Source organism: Myotis myotis, unplaced genomic scaffold (genome assembly GCF_014108235.1).
Source record: "Myotis myotis isolate mMyoMyo1 unplaced genomic scaffold, mMyoMyo1.p scaffold_m19_p_15, whole genome shotgun sequence".
Lineage (NCBI taxonomy): Eukaryota > Metazoa > Chordata > Mammalia > Chiroptera > Vespertilionidae > Myotis > Myotis myotis.
Window position 1 is genome coordinate 5,130,099 of NW_023416319.1, and position 24,470 is coordinate 5,154,568.

General features: G+C 44.0%; 1 protein-coding gene and 1 non-coding gene across 8 annotated transcripts; one reads left to right on the forward strand and one right to left on the reverse strand.

Annotated features, from left to right (window-relative positions):
- Nucleotides 1-209: 209 nt before the first annotated feature.
- DENND10 (DENN domain containing 10) lies at nucleotides 210-21,267 on the reverse strand. Of its 7 annotated transcripts, none has more exons than XM_036335816.1 (9): nucleotides 21,142-21,267; nucleotides 18,605-18,801; nucleotides 16,460-16,539; nucleotides 13,216-13,364; nucleotides 11,275-11,386; nucleotides 9,686-9,786; nucleotides 8,274-8,381; nucleotides 4,812-4,906; nucleotides 210-1,923 (listed from the first exon to the last, which is right to left on the reverse strand). In XM_036335816.1, the coding sequence occupies exons 1-9, from the start codon at nucleotides 21,194-21,196 to the stop codon at nucleotides 1,747-1,749; spliced, it is 1,074 nt and encodes a 357-aa protein (XP_036191709.1). In that variant the 5' UTR covers nucleotides 21,197-21,267; the 3' UTR covers nucleotides 210-1,746. The 7 variants fall into 7 exon arrangements, with proteins under 7 accessions (XP_036191709.1, XP_036191716.1, XP_036191710.1 ...); XM_036335823.1 differs by lacking the exon at nucleotides 21,142-21,267 and adding an exon at nucleotides 20,841-20,973; XM_036335817.1 differs by lacking the exon at nucleotides 21,142-21,267 and adding an exon at nucleotides 20,577-20,718.
- Nucleotides 12,412-12,515, forward strand: LOC118670404. Its single transcript, XR_004972305.1, has one exon. It is a non-coding gene; the product is annotated as a U6 spliceosomal RNA (small nuclear RNA).
- Nucleotides 21,268-24,470: the final 3,203 nt, after the last annotated feature.

Genomic DNA, 24,470 nt, shown 5'->3' on the forward strand with positions numbered 1-24,470 from the left:
AGACACCTTGAAGTTGGTTGCTTTAGGAACAGGCAATGGAGGACGTACGGGTGGGAGGAAAGGAGCCTGGACCCCCTTCACTTTCAAAGATGTCTTTTAATAACACCCCCCCCCCCCCCCCCCCCCGCAGCATACCTGCACTTGGAAGGTTTTGCTTTTTTTGGAGTGGAGAGAATTAGAGAAAGGACACAATATTTCATCTACCTAAATATGGTTGAATATCAAAATATTTCCATTTTATTTCTGCATCATACATTTGCAATTTTAACAACTTTGATTAGCTAATGCAGTAATACAAAAATGAGGGAGAAAAAGATGTTAGTATTCATTTTCATAAAGTGCAGAATTAATTTTAAATTGTTTGCCTTAGTAAACAAAACCTCATTTCAGGTCCACCCTTACCCTAAAAGGAAAAGAAAGGGCTATTTTAAACTTTTTACTTAACAAATGAAAGATCCGATAAAGACAAGATTTTTTGCAGACATTTTTTCTGGGTAAGATTTCCAAGGACAACAGGACTGACTGTAAAATAACCTTTCAGAGTTAATATGAATACATACAATAAAATAACAAGTACATAACTTAGACCTCCCTGCTTATTTTGCAATTTTTAGGTCTCCTATGATGAGAAAGGTACACAGCTGAACAGGAACAAGAACTTCTTATGTGGCCAAGTCACTTTTTACTGGAGTTACTTGAAGACCTCTGGTTTTTGCCCTTGCAGACAGTTAATTCTTACACTCCCTTACCAATCATGAAAGTTGCTAGTTCAGTTATAGACATTAATATTCAAAATGGGCTGCTTGTTTTTCTCTGCTATATAAGGACTGGCATCTTTCAAAGTAATATTGCTAGCAACAAGGTGAATTGAAGAGCACTGATGGCTTCAGCTTGCCAAATGCTTACCTCTGAGACAGTATAAATACGAATTATTAACGTTGTCTACTCAAGTATAAAATCTATGCAAAACCCTCATAATATAGGTAAAATGGTCAAAGGCCAAGAAAAAAATTTTTTTCTTTTACAAGAAAGTGCAACTGCAGGGTCTTTTGAATGATCTTCTAGAGCAGTGGTTCTCAACCTTCTGGCCCTTTAAATACAGTTCCTCATGTGGTGACCCAACCATAAAATTATTTTCGTTGCTACTTCATAACTGTAATGTCGCTACTGTTATGAATCGTAATGTAAGTATCTGATATGCGGGATGGTCTTAGGCGACCCCTGTGAAAGGGTCCGTTAGACCGCCAAAGGGGTCGCGACCCACAGGTTGAGAACCGCTGTTCTAGACAGTCCTGCAGAAAACTTAGTAGTTTGGCTCAGAAAGTACAGTTCCTCGTGAGGAATTAAAGTTCTTCCTAGAAGAATACAAAGCAACATTTCAGGCAGCTTTCTGAAAATAAATCATTCGTTTGTGGCGACACAATGAGACAAACGGGAACTTATAATCATGGAGGCTTTCGGATCTGCTGTGACTTACACAAGAACTCGACAGAGCTTTTTTCTCACTCCAGCCCATCAGGCCATGTTATAACTTATTTACGGTAGTTACAGCACTTTGTCCAACATGATGACAGGTGTGAAACTAATCAGATAGAGAAAATCAAGTGTTTTGCTATGTTTCAGTGCTTTTCAGGTCAAATCTCAATACTTTCAAATAAATCATTAAAATATACCATTTTCTTTGTTATTTTCAGTATTACACATAGTTAGTGGGTGATCGTGTCCTCAGTGATACCATCCTGACAGTCAGATTTTCAGCATTTGCTCGGCTGCTGCTAGGTGGTACAGAAAGTTTTCTGTCGCTGGTGGGAATCGTCTTTGCTTTAGAGCCTCAAGATTGAGGACACGCTTTCCTCCATCGCCCGAAACTTCTGAAAAGGGTGCCAAGTTGGTGAAGATTTCTTTTGTTTTTAGGGAAATGTCCTTTAATAAAAACAGGAAAATATGCAATACGTTAGCACTGAAAAATGAGTAGTTTGTTGCATTTTAACGGAATTCTTCCTGCTATTTTAAAAAGTATATCAAATTAACTTTATAAATTAGAAAAAGTGAAACAAAGTTAGGTTAACAGAAAAATCAGTATCACGGATAATTTTTCTGCCTCTGAATTTGCCTATTTGGGTACTTGACAGAAGTGGGATCATACAATATATGTCCTTTGGCGTCTGGCTATTTCACTTAGAATAATGTTTCCAAGGTTCACCCATGTGGAACTTCATGCCTTTTAATAATATTCTGCGGTTCCTATACACCACACTGTGTTTGTCCGTTCATCCATTGATGTACATCCGGCTATTTTCACCTTTTTTGGCTGTTAGCAGTGCTGCTATGAACATGGGTGTACAAGTATCTGAGTCCCTGTTTCAATTCTTGATAAACACCCAGAAATGAACTGCCGGATGTATGGTAATGCTATGGTTAGCTTTTGGCGGAAGCCTGCTATCGTTTCTAGAACAGATCTCCTGCCTGGGATAAGAAAGCCAGCGCCTGCCACCTGGGCTTTATTCCTCTTCACCGACTCACATTCCTTTGGAGGGCTGAGGCCTCCCCAGAGCTCACATCAAAGTCATGTCCTTTTCTTGGTCTGCTGACATCATTAACCTTTCCAGTATTTTCGGCCCTGGCTGGTGTGGCTCGCTTGGTTGGAACGTTGTCCTGCACACTGAAAGGTCTCGGGTTAGATTCCTGGTCAGAGCACAGACCCAGGTTGTAGGTGGAATCCCTGGTTGATCCATGTTTCTCTCTCCCTCCCTCCCTTTCTTTCTCTCTCTTTAAAAATTCAGTAAAAACATATCCTCAGGGGAGGATTAAAATATATCCTATATAATAAAAGCCTAATATGCAAATCGACCAAACAGCGGAACGACTGGTGGAACGATCGGTTACTATGATGCGCACTGACCATCTGGGGCAGACACTCAAAGCAGGAGCTGCCCCCAGCCCGCAGGCGCCAGGCCAGCCAAGGAAGGTGCCAGTAAGCACCCCCCCCAACCCCGCCCGATTACTCTGCTGGTCGCCCTGCAGAGGGAAGCAACCAGTGGTGGGGCTGGCTGGCAAGCGGGTGGTGGCAGGGGGGTGGGGCCAGCAAGCAGGTGGCGCCAGGCCAGCCAAGGTGGATCGCCCCACCAGTCACCCCACAGATCGGCCCTGATCGCTGGCCAGGCCTAGAGACCCTACCCGTGCACCAGGCCTCTAGAGTGTGTGTGTGTGTGTGTGTATCCCTACAACATGCCGGACACATTCATTATACATTATACTGAGTAATCTTGTATCACTTTTAGTCCACTGAAAAACACTAATTCAAAATTCAAATTTACACATTTCACCAACTCTGCAATGTAGAGTCAATATTTTTACTGTAATACTGACAGAGGGATGGATGGGCAGCTCCTCGGGACAAAACCCACGCACTCTTCCTGTCCAGCTGGACGGCCCACCAGCACTGAACATAAAGAACAGCGCTGCTGACGGGTCCCTGGCAAAACCTGTGGGCCCCCTCGCCCTTCAGCACTCTCTAGCTCACGTCACTTTCTCCGAGAGCCATCTGATTGATCCCTTATCTGTTATACCTCAGCCCCTTGTTTCTGTCACAGCATTCATTTATCGAAGCTCACAATGATCTTCTTATATTATTTTCTCTTCACCTACACTAAAATACAGGCCACAAGGGCAGGCACTTTGCTCGCCACTGCCCTGCACTGCCCTGTGCAATGCCTGACATACAGTCGCTGCTCAATAAATATCACGTAAGGAAATGAATGGAGAAAAGAGCTAGGCGCAACAAGAAGAGGAGGGCCTTCACAGCAGATGAGGCCCCGAGGTAGGGGTCAGACGAGGAGACCATCTTTCCAGGCCCCCGGCCCCCAGCGTCAGAGACGGGTCTAGATGAGGCAGGGCCTGGGAGAGGCGAGGCTCAAGTGTATTCTGCAGAAGAGGAGCAGGTTGCTGGAAAGGGACACAATGCACACTGGCAGCAGACAGAGGGGCAGAGGCCGCCGAGCTGCGTGCAGAGGAGGGGCTTACACCACATGGAGAGGCGTAAATAAACCATTTGACCCTGGCCGGGTAGTTGTTGGTTAGAGCATCGTCCCGATACAACAAAGTTGCGGGTTCGATTCCCCGGTCAGGACAAAACAAGAATCAACCAATGAATGCCTAAATAAGTGGAACAACAAATCAATCTCCCTCCCTCTCCCTTACCCCCTCTCTCTAAAATCAATTAAAAAGTAAAAACCAAAAACCATTTGCCATCCCAATCTGGCAAGGGGAGAGGAGAGGGTCCACATGGCACTGTCGCCAGCTGCCAAGCAGAGCACAGAGGAGCCAGCCCTGCGGCATGCGACACCAGTCTGCTGAGCTTGGCAGGGTCTGCATTTTCACTGTCCTGGAGACGTCACATCAAAGCTGGATTAAGACACTCTATCTGGTTCCCCATGCTCAGCAGCAACCTTCTCTTTACAATTAGTTTCTCCATGAAAATTCTGCTAGGAGGAGAGAATGCACCGGCCAGTCCAGAACATCATTCCAGACCACTTAGAAGTTATATTTCTCACCATAATGCTTAGCTTCAGCACCAGCCCAGCTCCTCCCCCCCATAAAGATCTTATCCTCAGAGACTGATAGCTGATTGGCTATGGCAGCCCCCGCCTGTTCAATTCCAGCAGGTCCATCTGCAAACCTTCATGAGCATCTGCCCGCTGGTCTCTCCCAGTCACTTCCCTCTGTCACGTGCACAGCAGGTAAGGGGCAGCTCTGACACGACCCAGCAACATGGGTCGGGAACGGAGTAAGTCGTCGGGGTAAGGAGTTACCTGTATAACTTGGCTGTCCGATTTCTCTGGATCTTCTGCAGACTGAACAATTAGGTGACCAATCTCTTTGTGCAGTTTGCCCATTGTCATGGCCTCTGGTGAGATTAAGAATATGTTGTGTGAATATTTAGAAGTTTAAATAATAAAAAACAGCCCTGACCGGTTTGGCTCAATGGATAGAGTGTCGGACTACAAACCAAGGGGTCTCGGGTTCGATTCCAGTCAAGGGCATGTACTTTGGTTGCAGGCTCCTCCCCGGCCCGGCCCCTGGTCAGGATAAATGCAGGAGGCAACCAATCGATGTGTTTCTCTCACATCGATGTTTCTGACTTTCTCTCTTCCACTTTCTCTAAAAATCAGTGGAAAAGTATCCACGAGTGAGGATTAAGAATAATAATAATAGCCCTAAACGGTTTGGCTCAGTGGATAGAGCATCGACCTGTGGACTGAAGGGTTCCAGGTTTGATTCCGGTCAAGGGCATGTACCTTGGTTGCAAGCATATCCCCAGTAGGGGGTGTGCAGGAGGCAGCTTATTGATGTTTCTCTCTCATCCATGTTTCTAACTCTCTATCCCTCTCCCTTCCTCTCTGTAAAAAATCAATAAGATAGCCCTAGCTGGTTTGGCTCAGTGGATAGAGCATCGGCCTGCAGACTGAAGGGTCCCAGGTTCGATTCTGGTCAAGGGCACATGCCTGGCTTGCAGCTTGATCCCCAGAAGGGGGCGTGCAGGAGGCAGCCAATCAATGATTCTTTCTCATCATTGATGTTTCTATCTCTCCCTCTCCCTTCCTCTCTGAAATCAATAAAAATATTTTTAAAAAATAATAATAAATAATAAATAATCATGCCATCTATCTGAAAATCTGAAAGATCAAACAGGGAATTTTCTTTTTTTTTTTAAATATATTTTATTGATTCTTCACAGAGAGGAAGGGAGAGAGATAGAGAGTTAGAAACATCGATGAGAGAAACATCGATCAGCTGCCTCCTGCACATCTCCCACTGGGGATGTGCCTGCAACCCAGGTACATGCCCTTGACCGGAATCGAACCCAGGACCCTTCAGTCCCCAGGCCGATGCTCTATCCACTGAGCCAAACCGGTTTCGGCCAAACAGGGAATTTTCAAAAAGCAACTGACGCAGAGCTATTTGAGATCTTGCTCCCAGGTATATGTTGTCAGTTTGGTTCAAATAAAAATCTTATAAAAAAAATAAAAGCAACTGACAAACTCCCCCCTCCCCCCGATTTCCTTCTTCTTGCTAAACACATGCTGGGCGGTAAAAGGCATAATCATGATTTATATACTTTGTGTCCACAACAAAAAACAACAACACACTAATACTAAACCAAATTTCTCCTTCATACCTACCTGATAAAGGTTTTTTTAAAAAATATATATATATTATTGATTTTTACAGAGAGGAAGGGAGAGGGATAGACAGTTAGAAACATGGATCAGCTGCCTCCTGCACATCTCCTACTGGGGATGTGCCCGCAACCCAGGTAACATGCCCTTGACCGGAATCGAACCTGGGACCTTTCAGTCTGCAGGCTGACACTCTATCCTCTGAGTCAAACCGGTGCTGGCCCTGAAAAAGGTTTTTATTTTTCTCTAGACAGCACCTAATGAAAGCTTCTGACTACACATAAGTTGCCAAGAGCCTAACTTTCCTGTCCAGGTCTTTACAGTTAGGAATTCACGTTTATCTTTCTGGCAGGAATATTGTGAAAGCGCTTCCTGACAGTCCCGCGGGAGCCCTGAACATTCAGTGTGGCAAGGCCCTCAGCACGGGGCGGGGAAAACCACCTCCGCTGCATTACTTAGAAGCAGCGCTACTCTGCAGCAAGGAGAGAAACAAATTTGCTTGTCACCCCAAGGGACAAACGTGAATGGTGCTGACCAGGATGAGCCCATTTTACAGACTCAGAGCAACATGTGGCAGCAAGGAGATGGCCACCCTGTCAGCAATTTAAGTGGCCCGGCCGCAGCTAGTTTTCTATCACTTTTGCTTGAAGGTCGTATTGCCTAAAGATGATTTTATATTTAAAATTTTTGACCATGAGCATGCATTATGTTTGCAATTTTAAAACAAATGAAAGAAAGTAGTTCTGGTTCTAACAAAGTCCCTCATCAGCCAGCACTCAGCTATTCCTACTTTCAGGAGAAAGATACATAAATGACAACAGAAAAGCTGCCCCAGGAATTCCCACCTATAACCAGCACTTCAGAAGTGCCTGGGCACAGGCACAGTTAACTCAACCTTTACCATTTTACGCAGCTATAATCTCGGACAATTTCGCTTCCAGAGATGACACTAGAACACCCTTTCTTGATCGTAGCTCCAGGAATCCTTTCATTTCCTGGCTTACTGGGACATCCTTCGCACAGATTTTCCAGAGGATCACAGCCAACCCTTTTGCAGTGACAAATGTCCCCACGTTCTTTAATAATGTTTCCTTCAGGAGGTGCGGCCTGTTTCCTCTCTCTTAGTGGGACTCGACTTAATGGCTTGCTGCTGACAAATAGAATATGGAGGAAGTGATGTGTGACTTCTGAGACGAGGTCATAAGGGCACTGTGGTCTCCTCTCTTCTCTTGGGAAGCCAGCTGTCAGGTCATGAGAACACCCAAGCTGCCCTATGGAGAGGCCCACGTGCAAGGGCTCCTGCCAACAGCCATGTGTTGGCTGGCAAGTGTAGCCTCTTGCCCCAGCTGAGCCTTTAGATAACTGCAGCCCTGGCACTATGTTGATTGAAAACTCATGAGAGCCCTTGCGCCAAAACCTCCCAGTTAAGTCAGTCCTGAGTTCCCGTCCCACCAAAACTGTGAGATAAATATCTGTTGTTTTGAATCACTAAGTTTAGAAGGGATTTGTTATACAGCAATAGATAATATACCTTGTTTAAATATAAAGTGGAGAAACAGATGAAGACTATCTTATTAACATATACTGTGCAGCATAAGCATCGAGGATTACTAACACTAGAGGCCCTCGGGTCCCTTGGCCTGGCCTGTGCCCTCTCCCAATCCGGGACCCCTCAGGGGATGTCGGACTGCCGGTTTCGGCCCAATCCCCGCAGGCCAGGCTGAGGGACCCCACCAGTGCACAAATCAGTCCACCGGGCCTCTAATATGCATATAAGATCTTCGGTTAATCTCTTCCCCTCTCCCCCCTACCCTCTGAGATTCATCAATCTGTTCCATGTTTTCATACCTATGCGTTGAGCATCTGCCCTCTGGTGGTCAGTGCACATCATAGCTACCGGCTGAATGGTCGCTCAGGCTTTTATATAGAAAGATAGATGGCTAGGCCTGTAAGAATAAATGCTGTGTTCTAGACACAAAAATCCCTCCAACAGCTAAGCAGGCTCTCAAATATGGTTTTAGAGAATCAGTCTAAAAAAATACAACTGCTTGGCTTACATCTTGTACCAGCAACAGAACAGAACAGAAAACTAACCTTTCGCAAGTGGGGCAATGGTAATCTCACTCTCTGCCAGATTCACAAACACGTCATACAGGTCTGCTCTATTGCTCACCTCCGAGTCTACAAATCCGGCGATGTAACCTGTGTTAGAGATGGAGTACAAAGAAATCACACTGTGAACACATCAAGAGAATTGAGTCTAAAAAGCTCACCAGCTGCTTCTTTTCACTGCTTTACTTATTCAGGGCATGTTAGCTGTGCCCTGTGGCATTTATTGAGACTACATTATTGTCAGTTGCCTGAAGAAACTCACATAACTCAAAATGTTCCAAAGCTAGACTTCAGTGTCAACAAAGGAGAATGCTTTTGGGGAAAAAATGACAGACGAGACAGAAAGTAGCAAGGATGCTTTTGATCAGCGTTCCCCCTGTAGGTCCTCGTCTTCAAGATATCATAGCCAAACACCCAGGTTTCTCAGGGATAGTGGGTGGAAACAGTATCATCATCATCTTTCACCAATTTCAGAACTGATGCAGTAAGTGCTAAAGGAATCAGGGCAACTCCAGAATTAGCAGACCTTTGGAATTGGTGTGAAGATAACAATTCCCAGACTTTTCATATTTCTTTAAAAATATGGTTTTATTGATGTTCGAAAGAGAGGGTAGGGAGAGAGCAACATCAATTGGCTGCATCCTGCATGCTCCCTACTGGGTATCAAGCCATCAACCTGGGCATGTGCCCTGACTGGGAATGGAACCAACGACCTCTTGGTGCCTAGGACGATAGTCAACCAACTGAGCCACACCAGCTGGGCATACAAATATAATAACAGCACTTAAAAATAATTTTATTATTTTCTTTAAGGAAAAAATATAACAAGGCTCATGTTATACTCTAAATCAAATCACTGACAAGGAAACTTTAAGACTTGACAAATTAAAAACAAGTTATATTTTGATGATGGCTGTATAACAATGCGAATGTACTTAATGCCACTGCACTACACACTTAAAACTGATTAAATTGAGCCCTGGTCAGTGTGGTTCAGTTCGTTGAGCATCATCCCGTACCATGAAAGGTTTTGGGATTCCCAGTCGAGGTGTGTGTGGAAGGCAGCAGGTCGATGTCCTTTCCTATGATGTTTCTCTCTCATACCCCCTGCCCATTCCCTCTCTCTGGAATCAATAAACATATCCTCAAGTAAGGATTTTTAAAAAGTAAAAAACAAACAAACAAGATTAAGATGAGAAATTTTGTGTTACATGTATTTTACCCAACTTTTTTCTAAATTAAAGGGGGGCAGGGCGGTGGTTCCATTTGCCAAAGAAATAATAACTGATCAGTACTCTTCTTAGGAATGCACACACACACACAAAAACCCAAAAACCCAAAGAACCAAGAAATCCTAGTTAAAGCCAAGCCCTGCTCTGGGTCCTGTGGCCTACCTGTGCACAGCTGCAGGGCTTCCAGCTCATCAGCATCCAGGTGCACGTACGAGTGAAGTATGGTCCAGTCCTGTCGATGCCACACCAGGGCAGGCAGGGTTCTGGGGAATCAAAGTGAGAACGCAAATGGCTGCTGGCCTGCACCTGAGAGACTCAGCTTGCCCTCTTCCCTCTTCTTCGGGGGAGGAACTGGGTATTAGAGGCAGAGGGGAGAACCAGCCCTAAATGGGCCAACAGCTCCAGGCTTTAAACGAAAGTAACGCAATGTTTTAAACTCTGCTTTTTAGCTACAAAAAGCTCAAGGTGGAGTTTCAAAAGAAACTTGGCAAAGAGAAACGCTTCAAAGGTTTTCCTCCAAACATCCTATGCTGCAGACTGCCATGGAGAGGGAGTCTCAGATCTGAGGGTACAATCTAAAGAGGGCTCTTTCAGGAAAAAAAAAAAAAAAAATTTAAATCTTATTTTTATTAAATACTAGAGGCCTGGTGCACAGATTCATGCACTGGTGGGGTCCCTCAGCCCGGTCTGTAGGGTTTGGGCTGAAACCAGCTCTCTAACATCCCACGAGGGGTCCTGGATTGTGAGAGGGTGCAGGCCAGGCCAAGGGACCCCACCGGTGCACAAATTTGTGCACCATGGCTCTGACATCCCCCAATGGGTCTGGGGTGTGAATGAAGCAGATTCAGGGCAGACAGTGCCCCAGCAGCAACCTAAACTACGGCCAATTCAGCAAGGAATGGGGCTCCCTCCTCTACTGGTTGGAGCATCTGCCCCTGGTGGTCACTGTGCGTCATAGCTATCGGAGAACTTAGGCTTTTATACAGATAGGTGTTTTTATCGATTTAAGAGAGAGGGAAGAATAGGGGAGGGAGGGAGGGAGAGAAAAACATCAATGTGAGAGGAAACATCAATCAGCTGCCTCCTGCACACCCCCTACTGGGGATCTAGCTCACAACCTGGGAATGTGCCCTTGACTGGGCGTTGAACCAGTGACTTTTTGGTACATGGGATATCGCTCAACTAACTGAGCCACCTGGGCCAGGGTGCAAAAAATTTTTTGGAAGTCTCTCATTTCATACTTAATTCCAGTCAAACATGAATCTGTGTACCGGGCCACTAGTTTATTATAAAAATAAGAGAAGAGTGTGGTAAAACTGAACAGAAAAACAACTTACTAAACAGGGGTTAGGAAACTATGACCCCACAGGTAGTTCCTGTCTTTACACATAAAGTTTTATTGAAACAGCCATGCTCATTCACTTATGGAGGTACCCATGACAGTTGAGTAGTTGGGGCAGAGACCATAAGGCCTACAAGCCTAAAATATTTCCCCTCTGGCAAAGAAAATTTTGAAAACTCCCTGCTCTAAAATATTCACATTTCTAAAATTAAAGAAGAATCTGTCCAAATTCAGTGACCTTGAATTGCTAAATAAATCTAAACTGGATCATTAGACCAAAACGGTACTTCAACCCCCAGCCAACATATTCTATTTTTACCAAATGTGCAACAGAACAGAGCATACAGTAACACAGTGTCCTAAACTACCCACCAACAACATTACACTGTTCAATGATTAGAGGGAATACCTGGTAAACTCCTGGACAACTTCTATTTTTGGGTGATAGACAACAATTCTTTTCTTTAGCATCAGTGCTGTGTGTAAGATAACTGTTTCCATTCCAAACTGAGATACAATGTCTTAAAACAAAAGAAATTATAGCATTACTACATTAAATATTATATAAGAAAATAAAGTTTTGATTGGAAAGAACTCTTATCACATGAATTCAAAATTATTTTTAACACAGAGAATAAATTTCGATAAATGCTGTAAGCACAGAAGTATCTAATCTGGTGGATGGGCATTTCAATCCATACATCTGCTCCAGGGTGGGCGTCACAGCTGCCTACACCTGTCCCCCCAGGGACTCTATGCTGGACACACACATAAAGCCACACTCACAAGAAAGTGGAGTAATGGTACAAAGGGAACCAGCACTGTCATCAAAACTCCTTTTTTTGTTTGTGTCAATCCTCACCCAAGGACATTTATTCCATTGCTTTACAGAGAGAGAGTGGAAGGGACTAAGAGGGAAAGGGAGAGAAACAGCAATGTGTGAGAGACACATCAATTTGTTGCATCCCACATATGCTCCCTGACTGGGTGGGGGTGGGAAGCAAACCCACAACCCCAGTATGTGCCCTTGACATGCAATTGAACCATCGACCCTTTGGTTCCAGGGCTGACGCTCTAACCACTGAGCAACCAGTCAGGGCAAAACTCAAGTTTTAAAAAATATTCACTGACCGGCCCCTCCCACCCACTCACATCATTACTTAAGTCCTTTGAGATAGCTGGGTGACACCTGGCACCTCCACAGGGATGCTTAGAAACCATACAGAACAGTGGCATTAGCAGTGAAGACAGGCAGGCGCTGTGGGGGGACGAGAGGAAAGGCTGGCGTGGCCCCTGAGTTCTCCTCTCCTCCCTTTCTTAAGAGCCCCGAAGTCTGTGGCTTTAGTCCTGGACTGTCCCTGCCATTTTGGATGTTCCAGGTAGGAGAAAAAGGCAGGGAGCTGGGCGAGAAGCCTGGGTCCAGGCCTGAGCGTCCAGATGGAAGAGGTAACTGCTCTGATTTAAGGGAAGAGCACTATGGAAGTCAGTGGAGCCCTGGAATGCAGCTTACTGGTGAAAGAACATTCTATTTTTAAAGTCAGAATCTGTGCTCGCTTCGGCAGCACATATACTAAAATTGGAACGATACCGAGAAGATTAGCATGGCCCTTGCACAAGGACATGCAAATTCATGAAGCGTTCCATATTTTATTTTATTTTTTAAATATATTTCATTGATTTTTTACAGAGAGGAAGGGACAGGGATAGAGAGTTAGAAACATCAATCAATGAGAGAGAAATATCGATCAGTAGCCTCCTGCACACCTCCTACTGGAGATGTGCCTGCATTCAAGGTACATGCCCTTGACCAGAATCGAACCTGGGACCTTTCAGTCCGCAGGCCGATGCTCTATCCACTGAGCCAAACCGGTTAGGGCAGAAGTGTTCCATATTTTAAAAAAAAGTCAGAATCTTGGCCTGGCCAGAGTGGCTCTCGATTGAGTGTTGTCCCATGTACGGAAGGGTCACAGGCTTGATCCCCAGTAGGGGGCATGCAGGAGGCAGCCGACTGATGTTTTGCCCTCACATAGATGTTTCTCTCTCTCTTCCTTCCTCTCTCTCTAAAAATAAAAAATATATATACATTAAAAAACAAATTCAAGCAAAACAGTAAAAGTCAGAATCTTTTGGAAAGGAACACCACAAAAGTCTGCTTTCCTGTGACAATTCTAATCAAATTAGGAAATGGAGAAGCTGAAGTCCTGTCCTGTAGAGAACATAAATGTTCTGTAGACAATCTATGTGGAAAGATGGAAAACAGAGCTACTGAATGACTGTCCTGGGCTTGGGGTTTTGTTGTCGTCGGGATGAATTAATCTGGGATGGGTTTTTCTTCTTGTTTTCTTTTTACCTTTGATGGAGCCTGCGAGGTATGCCTTTCGGACATCGAAGTCCTTGCTAAGGAAAGAGCCGTTTTCTTCACTCTGGCATATCCCCTTGGTGAGAACGGCAATATAACTCTCCATCATTTTAACTGGGCTCCCGTGTTTCAGGTACATTCTGGAAGAAAGGACAAAGAGCCATCATGCTTTTATTTCACACGATCCACATGGAGCAATGCATCAAGACTAGGCGTGGGCACTTTCTAAAGAGTTGAAGCCTACTTGCTTATACACTCTGAATGCCCAATCTTTTCCTGGCAAGTGATAATTCTAAAATTTAATTTGAAGATGTGTTTATAAAAAAGCACCACCTGAGACACCTTGGACAGTTCTCTGCAGCTGCTCCCGCTTTCTATGTGGGGAAGCCTGCTACAGTCCACTAGGGCAGGAGAATGAACCATGGCCTCCTGGGGCCTCCTTCTTCTCAGGAACATTGTACACTTATCTCTTTCTCTGTCTTACATTCATTCACAGCTGGTGTTCTTAGCCATAACAACTGTTTTATTGCTTGAATTTCCTTTGACAAGAAAGGTGGTTTATGCAGTGATCACAGAGAAAGCAGTAATTAGTTGTGAAACCTGTATTTAATATCAGAGTCCCAGAGATAACTATATTTAGATCATTAAGAAAGCAAACTCCTTTAAGTTTTTGGTGATAAATGCACACTAGATACATTCATCAAGTTAAATCTTCCAGAAAATGCTGACAGGAAACTAGCTCCGTTTATAGCTTGCATGTGAAATCAATCCCTCCCCCGGAAATCTCTTCCGATGAGTAACGAAATCTAAATTTTGCTTGGAAAGCAGGGCTGGGTCTACTTGGGCCTTTTAGCAGCTGTGATAGAAAACTGGGAGGAAAATAAAACCAATGTTTAAGTTAGATCACTTGAAAATGATACTTATTGTAGATTACGTTTCATTAAGATAATGAAAAAGAGTTTTAACTGTTTACCAAATTGTGTCAGTCACCAGTGTTTTTCTATTTTTTTCAATGTACAAAATGAGAAAAAAAGGTACAGAACAATGACGATGGCAAGCTATCATATATGTAAAATGTAGTCAAGCCATGAAGTCAGCCACATGCTTACACACGGAGACAGTGTCTCCAGTTGGATAGAAACAAAACAGGCCAGGAGCTGCCTCGGGGGTGGGGGTCGGGAGGTAGCACTGGAGGCTGGGAACGGAGAAGGGACTTAGTTTTTGCCATATACCCTCCGGCACAGTTGGTTTTTTAACTCTGTGCTTATATCACCACCCCAAACACACAAAAACCAAAACCATACCATTACAATTATAAAATAGAAACAGGAGACAGTCAGGAAAGAGAAACATAAAAAAGGTAGGATAAGATGACTTCCCACTGACAACCCTGGGCCATGAGACTAAACAGAGGAAGGAATTCCACCAAAACCATTTCATAGGAAAAACACAAAGCACAGCCCAGGGGGCCATATTCCGATGGAGCGCCACAAGCTGTCATACTTGGCTTAGACAACGGACTGTAAGTAGGCCTGGTTCTCTACCAGAGCCATTAGCTGGAGGGACCAGAAGAGGAAGAGGTTCATGCCAACTGACCTGGATCCCATAGAGGGAATGAACCCCGAACCCCCATGTGGGCCTCTACCGCCACCTCAGCAGCATGCTGTGGAAGGAATGCCTGCCTGCTTCTCTCACCAGGCACGGGAGCATGTCCATGGTAATTTCACCATTATAAAAACATGCCTAATTACTATGGTACACATCTAAACTAATATACTGCATGTCAACAGTAACTGAAAAATTAAAAAATGTATTTTAAAAGTGTTTGTCTCTGTGCATGTGAATGCAGACATATGCATTCATGGGGAGAGAGTGTGTGTGCATGCATGCACCTGAGTACACTGGTGTGTACACATGTAAGGTAAGCAGGAGAGTTCACTAAGGGGCAGGAGCAGAGGAGGGGGCGGGCAATAGCTCTGAGTCCTCCTTTCCTTGCACAGGAGCAGGAGAGAACCCAGAATGGGACAATGCCATGGCACCACCGAAGCTGAGAAACCCCCTGGGCTTCCTGGAATTCAGTGAAGTAACCTAACCCTGACTCAATCAAATGAAATGGGAGTCTAATGTTTGTTCAAAAACACCTTTACAATGTTTTTAGTTCACAGCTGCTGGACAGTGTCTCTCCTAACAATAATAATTTCTTTTTGTACCATATTAGCAGACAACTGTTGATATTCCACAGTGAGCCATACACCTGGAATTTATCTTAGGACAAGAAGTCTTTCTCAGCATAGCTGGCTGCAAAAACAGTAAAACTTCATTTTGTCAAAATACAACCTAACTGAAACCCTTAGGTTATGAGAAGGTATTCTTATGCTATGTTGTGTGTGTGCACATAAAAATGGCAAAAAGGAAACCATTTATCAGGCTTTTAGTGGGAGAAACAAAACTCCCCTCATTCACCCCAAACACAAACTATTCCCTGGGTGTGAGCTTGAGGGCTGAGTAATACAGAACATCGAGACTTCTAAGTCTATCTAGTGTCAACAATATTTTTAAAAAACCAAGCTAAAACCCTGTAAAAGTTTTCATTACAGAAAAAAGCCAATATTCCTCACACACAAGAAAGATTTAATAAAGTCTGCTAGATATACTTACCAAGGCAAGAAAGTAAATTGATGCATTTTAGATAAATTTTTTCAACAACTAGGATGAAACTAAAGAAGTCTACTTGAATCACAATTAACCAATTAATCAGTTTTTCAGCTCATTATTCCAGCTAAGAAATGTTTTCCTGTGCTTTAGCATAATTCAAAATGCTAACTTTTGAATTATTAACTTTCCCCAAAATGATTCCCACACAGACCTTGCCACGTACAAAGCAGCCTGCCACTTCATAAAGCACTTAATTTATCTGTCCTGTTTAGAAAAATTCTAGATTGGAAATGAGTAGAAGTAACAGACCAAAAATGGCAAGTGACTCAAAACACCCAGGCACCACAACAGTTGTGCAAACTACTTTTTCTCCTCCCCTCGACCATTTTCCCAAATAAGAGGAGCAGTGCCATTGAAGCCAAAAAGCAAGTTCCTCTTTATGAAACAGTCTTCAAAGGGCCAGTAAAGATTCAGTTGGGGAGCCAAAGGGGAAATTGACTTCCTCGGTGTAGAAATCTGCTCTGTGATACTAAGATCTTCATTTTTGTATATTAGTATTTAACACAGTTTTCATACAGACCTACACAATATCCTAGTGAAGGCGGCATATTTCTCTGGGTTAAAATCTTTGGCGGTCAGAACAATAGAAAAATGAGTCACCTGTCCAAAAGAAACAAAAAAAGTACACTTTTTAAAGACACTTTAATAGAATTAATTTTTATCACTACATTTTAACAAACCCCTTTTACAAGATATACCAGCATAAAAAGGAAAAGACCAAAATGTGACCAAGTCTTCACTGCTTCTTTATACTCTTATATGTATATCCACACATATAAAAAATTACACGGAATATATATTGCATTTCCTACATGAGATTGTAATATTTTGCCAGTGTTTTTTGAAAACAAAAATATTTCAAATATCAAAAATGTGAATTTTTATTTTAAACCCCCTCACATCATCAAAACAGAACTAGGAATAAATTAACAGACCTACCAATTTAGCAACTATTTTTCATTAATGAAATAGAAGGATGGGAAACAACAAAAATATATCGCAGTAAAATGCTTACAGTAAAAATTATACCGTTCCAGAAATAGTTAATTCCCAAAAGTTGCTATATAATCTAAAGGGCACTGTTATAATATGCTTCATTTATTTATATACCTCTATTATTACAAATATAAATTTTTGATAATCATTATGCCTATTATTATTCTCATTAGAGAGACAATATTTGGAATTTTACAAAAGCAAAGCATTTAACAAATACATTTTAAAAATCATATTTTGAAGGGTAAAATTTCAAAATCTTGCTAAATTTCAAATCTGAAAAATAAATTTGAAATCGCTGTTGTTATAATTTGACAGTCTGCAGGGTAAAACTTAGTAAGTCTACCTGAGAATACATCAAGACTTTACAGCAAGAACTTAATAAACATAAACCAAAGATTTTATAACATGTGGAAAACTATTTTTTTGCAAATTTACATTGTCTAATTATGAATTTCTTTTTTGTCTTAAACCTCTACCAGTTTCGAAATTGTTGCCTTCCTGTTATTCTAAATGTAATTCCTTAAATTTAAACTGGTATCTTGGACATGCTCCATACATCTGGTTATTGGCTGTAAAATTATCCCTGAAAAGATAAGTCTCCATCAGGAGCATGCCAGGAGCTCAGCCACTTCCCCCCAATATTATTTTCTTTGAAAAAAACCTGCTGCTTGTTTGGACGCTCACGGGGACCACATAGTGGTTTTCAACATGTCACACTGATCCTGTCCATGTCGAATGACACAACAAAAAACCTACTGAATACTTGAGTTTCCTTAATTATCCTTTCTATTTTTAATATAGCCTTAACCAGCCACAAACAAATAAAAAAAAAAAATTTTCTTTATGGCAAGGATAATTATATCCTCTAAAATAGTTTTTAATGATGGAAAAAAAACACTTCTAATCAGGCATTACTTTGAAAGTACTTCTACATCAATGGTTCTCAACCTTCTGGCCCTTTAAATACAGTTCCTCATGTTGTGACCCAACCATAAAATTATCTTTGTTTCTACTTCATAACTGTCATGTTGCTACTGTTATGAATTGTAATGTAAATATCTGATATGCAGGATGGTCTTAGGCGATCCCTGTGAAAGGGTTGTTCGACCGTCAAAGGGGTTGCGACCCATAGGTTGAGAACCGCTGTTCTACATATTTCTATTCCATCAGAGTATAACCCGAACAAGGCTTCACCACACCAACCACAGGGTCAGTCACATAATATACACCAACAAATATTTATAGGATGAATGAGTGTGAAACATGAAAGAGAACACTCCCAAAGAAAATCATATGTAGCCCTAGCCGGTTTGGCTCAGTGGATAGAGCATCAGCCTGCAGCCTGAAGGGTCCCAGGTTTGATTCTGGCCAATGGCACATGCCCAGGATGCAGGCTAGATCCCCTAGAGGGGGCGTGCAGGAGGCAGCCAATCAATGATTCCCTCTCATCACTGATGTTTCTCTCTCTCTTTCTCTCTCTCTCTCTCTCTCCCTTTCCCTTCTTCTCTGAAATCAACAAAAATACATTACAAAAAAAAGAAAATCATATTTAATGTTTTGCAAAAGCATACTGTGAATAAAACCTAAAGCTAAAAAGAGTTACTGGAATAATCTTACATCACTTTAAATATTTTTGTTTTGTTTTTTTACCTTTACGCAGTCATACCTTTTTCAAAACTGAAGAATCTGGAACTTCAACTGTTGTGATATAAAACCATGTTCTTCTGTACTGACCGAAGACGAAGGGATGGAGGAGTCTGTTTTCCTCTGTAAGGCAGCATTTCCTCAGCAGCAGATTCCGTAACGTAGCTGTCGTGGAAGGATAACACCACACCCACAGAACTTCTCCATTTGTGTCCTTTTCTACGGTGGAAAGATGGTCACTGTGAGAATGTCAAACAGCAGCAAGGAAGTGAATTGATTGGTTACTCAGAAGCACTTAGTGGAATCACTTTTAACATCCTATTTTACAAAGCACCCCGGAACTGGTGAGACCCCTAATTCCCACCTACCTCTACTGCTCAAATTACCTAGCTCTCCTGACCTTGAATTTTAGGCTACTCGAGTAAATCATCTTACATATTGATTGTGCAAGTTCTATATTTAAAACTTTAATTTCATCAGCAAAGTAAACACCTCAATAACAAAAGAGGAGCAATCTACTACTAATAAAAAATTCCAAGCAAAAACAGTCTAAATTTTCAAAAGTTACTGCAAATATAGCACTAAGAATCTAGATTTTGATCTACAGACTTAAAAAATACTTATTATGGAAAATATCAAGTATATAAAAAAGCAGAGAGAATAATAAAATTCCCCCATCTCCATCACTCATCACTCGGCTTCAACAATTACCAACATCTGGCCCTCCTTGTCTCATAAGGGGGAGGAGCGTTTCCCCTTCCATTATTTTGAAGCAAGCCCCTTTATTCTTCAAGTCAACACGAAAAATAAAAAGCCTGCTGAAGTGAAAATGATTAAGCCATCTTTTCCTTCACTGTTAGCAAATAAAGTCAGAGTTTAACTCAGCCTTAATTCAGAAGGACTTCGGGCAGGACTAAGTTACTTAGGTTTTGCTTTGAAACAGTTTTAAAACCACATTTAAGAAATGTTCAGATGGGTATGCGATGCATCGGGATGATCGCTTAGTCAGTTACAAAATGTCTAATCACTGGGGTGTACACTTAGACTAATATAATATTGTATGTCAACTGCAATTAATTAAAAATAAAAAATGATTTAATTTTTTTAAAAAGGCATGAATACAGGAAGCTATTTCCAGATAAATGCACTTCTTTGAGGCACTGAAAAGTAATCAGCACATTTTGCCCATTTTTCTCAACCCAAGCAACGTTCTTGTATACACCAGGGAAACAGCGTCTAGGGCAGTGGTTCTCAACCTTCCTAATGCCGCGACCCTTTAACACAGTTCCTCATGTTGTGGTGACCCCCTGACCATAAAATTATTTTCGTTGCTACTTCATAACTGTAATGTTGCTACTATTATGAATCGTCATGTAAATATCTGACATGCAGGATGTATTTTCATTGTTACAAATTGGACATAATTAAAGCATAGTGATTCATCACAAAAACAATATGTAATTATATATGTGTTTTCCGATGGTCTTAGGCGACCTCTGTGAAAGGGTCGTTCGACCCCCCCCCCCCAAAGGGGTTTGTAAACCGCTCAAGGGGTTTATAAAAATCTCAATAGAATACTTTTTCAAAGGACATGGCACGTAGGGAACCGACCGACGTTCATTCCAGCAACCCCGTGCTCGCCATCGCCTATCAAATGAATGGTTCCTTGAACCGCCCAACCCTGGCACTCGGCACGCCCCCCCCCCCACCTCCCCCCGCGCCCGGCACACATCCCGGGCTGCTCGAAGATCCCAACGTACTTCCTCATCCATTAATTCCCCAACACCAACGGGTCCCACCCATGTGATTAAGTCGACACCCGTGCTGCGTGCACCAGCTGTGTCTGAGACGATGCCGGGGTCCCCCACGGGCTCAAATTGGGGCTCTGGGACAAGACTGCAAGTGTCCTAACCCCGGTTCCGCCACTTTCTAACGTGCGTCGGTGGGCACCTGGCCTCGAGCTACTGCCCCGGAAAGTGTGCATCAAACGTTACCCACAGCCCCCGGGAGCCGAAGTGAGTAAAACGGAGATAATCCAGGCATAGAACGCTGCACCCGGAGCTGGTAGGCGGCCACCGCGTCTCCAATCGCTGGATCACATGATCCAGGCCAGCCGGGCGCCGGGCGGGCAGTCACGCCAGGCGTCCCCACCCCCGAGGGACCCCGGCCCCGCCGCCTCCCCGCCTGAGAGCGGCTCTCGGTCCAGCCGGAGTCCCGCCTGCACAGCGGCCCCCTCGCAGCCGAGGGAGCTCGGTCACCTTCCACGGCCGGGCTCGTCTGCGGTCCGGAACGTCCAAGAGCTCCCCTCCCAGAACCTAGGAGGCCCGAAGGGTCGCTCCGCCCCGCCGCCCGAACCGGGAGGGCACCAAGGGCGGAAGGGCCCACGGCCGCGGGTCAACCCCAGCGCCGAGGAGGCCGGGCCGCGCCGCCCCCTGCCCAGGCCCAACGTGGAGGGGGTCGCGCCCTCCCCACCGGAGGGGGCGGGGGGAGGAGCCACCCAGGCCCAGGCGGAGGCGGAACTGGGGTGCGGGCCTGGGGGCAGGGCGCCTGCGTGCTCACCGATCAGCCCGACTCCGAGCATCAGCTGAGTGTCCGCCGCCCCATCCGCAGCCATCTTCCGCCGCCGCCGCCGCCGCAGCGCGCTGCTCCCAACGCCCCGCTCGCAGGCTCCGCCCCCTCCTCCAGGGCCCGCCTACCCATTGGCCCCACCCGCTGGTTGAGGCTCCGCCCCTCCTCCAGACCCCGCCCCATCGCCGCAGGCCGCGTCCCCGCCCCACTCGTCCGGACTTCCTCCCAGCGCCTCCATTCACCTTCAGCCCTCGGTTCTTCACACTCAGAAGCCTCGCAGCTTCCCACCGTTTATCTAATGCAGATTTTCATCCGCCTTCTCCTCAACCCACTTCCCTCGGGCTTTCCTCATTCGACCTCTGCACTCCGCTAAAAAGAGAAGTCCCGCCCTGGCTGGCTTGCTCAGTGGTTAGAGCGTCGGCCTGCGGACTGAGGGACCACAGGTTCCATTCCAGTCAAGGGCACATGCCTGGGTTACTGGCTCAATCCCCAGTAGGGGGCGTGCAGGAGGCAGCCTAATAATGATTCTCATCATGGATGTTTCTATCTCTCCCTCTCCCTTCCTCTCTGAAATCAATTTTAAAAAAAATTTTCAAGAGGAGTCCTGAAGATGGACGAAGGGTCTCCATTCATTCATTCAGCCATCCATCCCAAAACAAAAAAATAATTGAGAACTTAAAATGGCTTTGGAAATATAGTGTTGACAAGACAGAGCATTCCAGTGGGGAGAAATGGACAATTACCAGTAAAGTACTACTAAAACAGCCCAGAGTCGTAAACCCATTGCAATAAAATAATAGTTCAGTGTGTTAGAGTGGATAGAGATGTACTGCTTTATTTTTTATTTTTTAAATATATTTTATTGATTTTTTACAGAGAGGAAGGGAGAGGGATAGAGAGTTAGAAACATTGATGAGAGAGAAACATCAATCAGCTGCCTCCTGCACATTTCCTACTGGGGATGTGCCCACAACCCAGGCACATGCCCTTGACCGGAATCGAACCCGGGACCCTTCAGTCCGCAAGCCGACGCTCTATCCACTGAGCCAAACCGGTTTCGGCGAGATGTACTGTTTTAAAATGGCGTCAAAGAAGGCTTCTCTGAAGAACCACTATTTGAACCGAAATCTGAATGATGGGAAGGAGCCAGACAGTTTGGGTGGCTCAAGGATCCTTCCTTCTGAATCCTCTGCACCTCCATCCCCAAATCACACAAAACGAATTAGGGAGGGTCCTTGGTGTCTGCAGGAATACTAAGAAAAGTATGTAGTTACTGCTCAACTTAATAGTTATTATAAATGTAGCTTAAGCATTTCCCTTTATTATTTTTTAAATATATTTTTATTGATTTCGGAGAGGAAGGGAGAGGGAGAGAAAGAAACACCAATGAGAGAGAATCATTGATTGGTTGCCTCCCGTGTGCCCCAGACTGGGGAGCAAGCCTGCAGAATTAAACCCGGGACCCTCCAGTGCACAGGCCGAACACTGAGCCAAACCAGCTAGGGCTTCCCTTTTCTTCCCTCATCTCCTTCCCCTCCCTACCCCACGCAAGGAACTGAATTTGGTGTTTGTCATTTTACTCAATGTTTTCAACCTTTGATATATGTGTTTCACTCAACGAACTACTATACTCCTTTAAAAATTTTACACCAATGCAACAAATAGCTAACTTTTACTGAGTGGCAGGCACTGTTCTGTTTTACTTGTATTACTTCCTTAAATCCTCACTATACCCCTATCTATAAATCCTATGATGACCCCCAGTTCGCAGGTGAGGATACTGAAAGGTAGCACCATTCACCCAGGATCACACAGCTTGCAGTGGTGGTGCCAGGATGGGACCCCAGCAGTGGGTCTCTAGCCACACACCAGATCACGGTGCTACACAGCCTCCTGTTCGGTAGCACATTGTAATTGCTTGTACAATGCTGCCCCCCCCCCCCAATTTTTGTTTTTACAGATATACCTAAGTTAATAGAGCTCTGGTTCAATAATGTAAGCTATTATGAAAATATGATTCGTTTCATTGTCTGTTAATGGACATTGTTTCCTGTTTTTCACTTTACCATCAGTTCTGCTACATTTTGAACAAGTCCCCTTGTTCCACCTGCTCTTGACCTTGGGAAATTCTACATCATGAACGCTTAAATACCATTTCTTCCCTAAACACAGGCAAAACTAATCTTTCTCTCTTCCAGAATCTGATAGCATTTGGCCACAGAGCTAGGAATGGAGTATATGTAGGTGTGTATATAGCTCTTCTGTGTCTCCCATTGGACTAAACTCCTGGAGGGCAGCATCCTGAACTATGCACCTTTGGATTCTCTGTGCTTACTACTGTAGTAAGTAGTTGTTAATATTGCTTGTTCTCACAGAAAACATGCATGTAATAGGGGCTGAGGAGACACAGAATCAGAATCAGTTTGGAAGCCAAGAAGACACTTGCACTCAGGTTTCGCTGGCCTTTGTAATTTTCAGCGAGGTTCTACAGATAAATAGATCCTATCGAGGGTTTGCTTTAACAATCTCAACAACACATCAGCCTGCATCAACCTGCACCTCAAATACCTGCTTTTGGTGAAACACACATGCACACAAATATGCACATGCAAGGATCTTCATGCAGAGCTGCCAGTAATAGCGAAAGTGAAAATCACCTAAATCTCTATTAATAAAGAAAAAAATTTGATGGCATATTCCATATTACAGTCATTGAGAGAGTGAGGCAGACATACTTGTATTAACTCACTATGATCCCATCTGTATGTAAAACTCTAAACCAATATGTATTTTTTATTTAATTTTTTAAAAAATCTTTATTGTTGAAAGTATTTCATATGTTCCCTTTTTCCCCCAGTGACCTTTTCTAGCCCATGCCCATCCCCGCCCCACGCTTTCCCCACCCTATTTTCTGTGTCCATGGGTTATGCATATATGCATACAAGTTCTTTGGTTGATCTCTTCCCACCCCACTGGCCCTCCCTCGCCTTCCCTCTGATATGTATTTATATATATAAATGATTGGAGACATGCACACCCAGCTGCTGACAATGGTTAACTCAGAGGAAGGGTGTGGGGGAACAATGTGAAGGAAGGTTTGGGGCTGTGCACCTGTGTAAAGGTGGAGTGAAGGTACAGTGACCACCATACTGTAAAGGTGTCTTAAGACTAAAAAACAGCCGAAACCGGTTTGGCTCAGTGGATAGAGCGTCGGCCTGCGGACTGAAAGGTCCCAGGTTCGATTCCGGTCAAGGGCATGTACCTGGGTTGCGGGCACATCCCCAGTAGGAGATGTGCAGGAGGCAGCTGATCGATGTTTC

Bases quoted from the DNA above. Each gene is read 5' to 3' on its own strand.
- DENND10 (XM_036335816.1), bottom strand. From the start codon at position 21,196: ATGGCTGCGGATGGGGCGGCGGACACTCAGCTGATGCTCGGAGTCGGG. The intron at 11,387-13,215 runs GTAAAAAGAAAA...TTTTGTTTTAAG, and splicing joins CCTCGCAGGCTCCATCAAAG to ACATTGTATCTCAGTTTGGA. The intron at 9,787-11,274 runs GTATTCCCTCTA...TTGATTCCCCAG, and splicing joins GTTGTCCAGGAGTTTACCAG to AACCCTGCCTGCCCTGGTGT.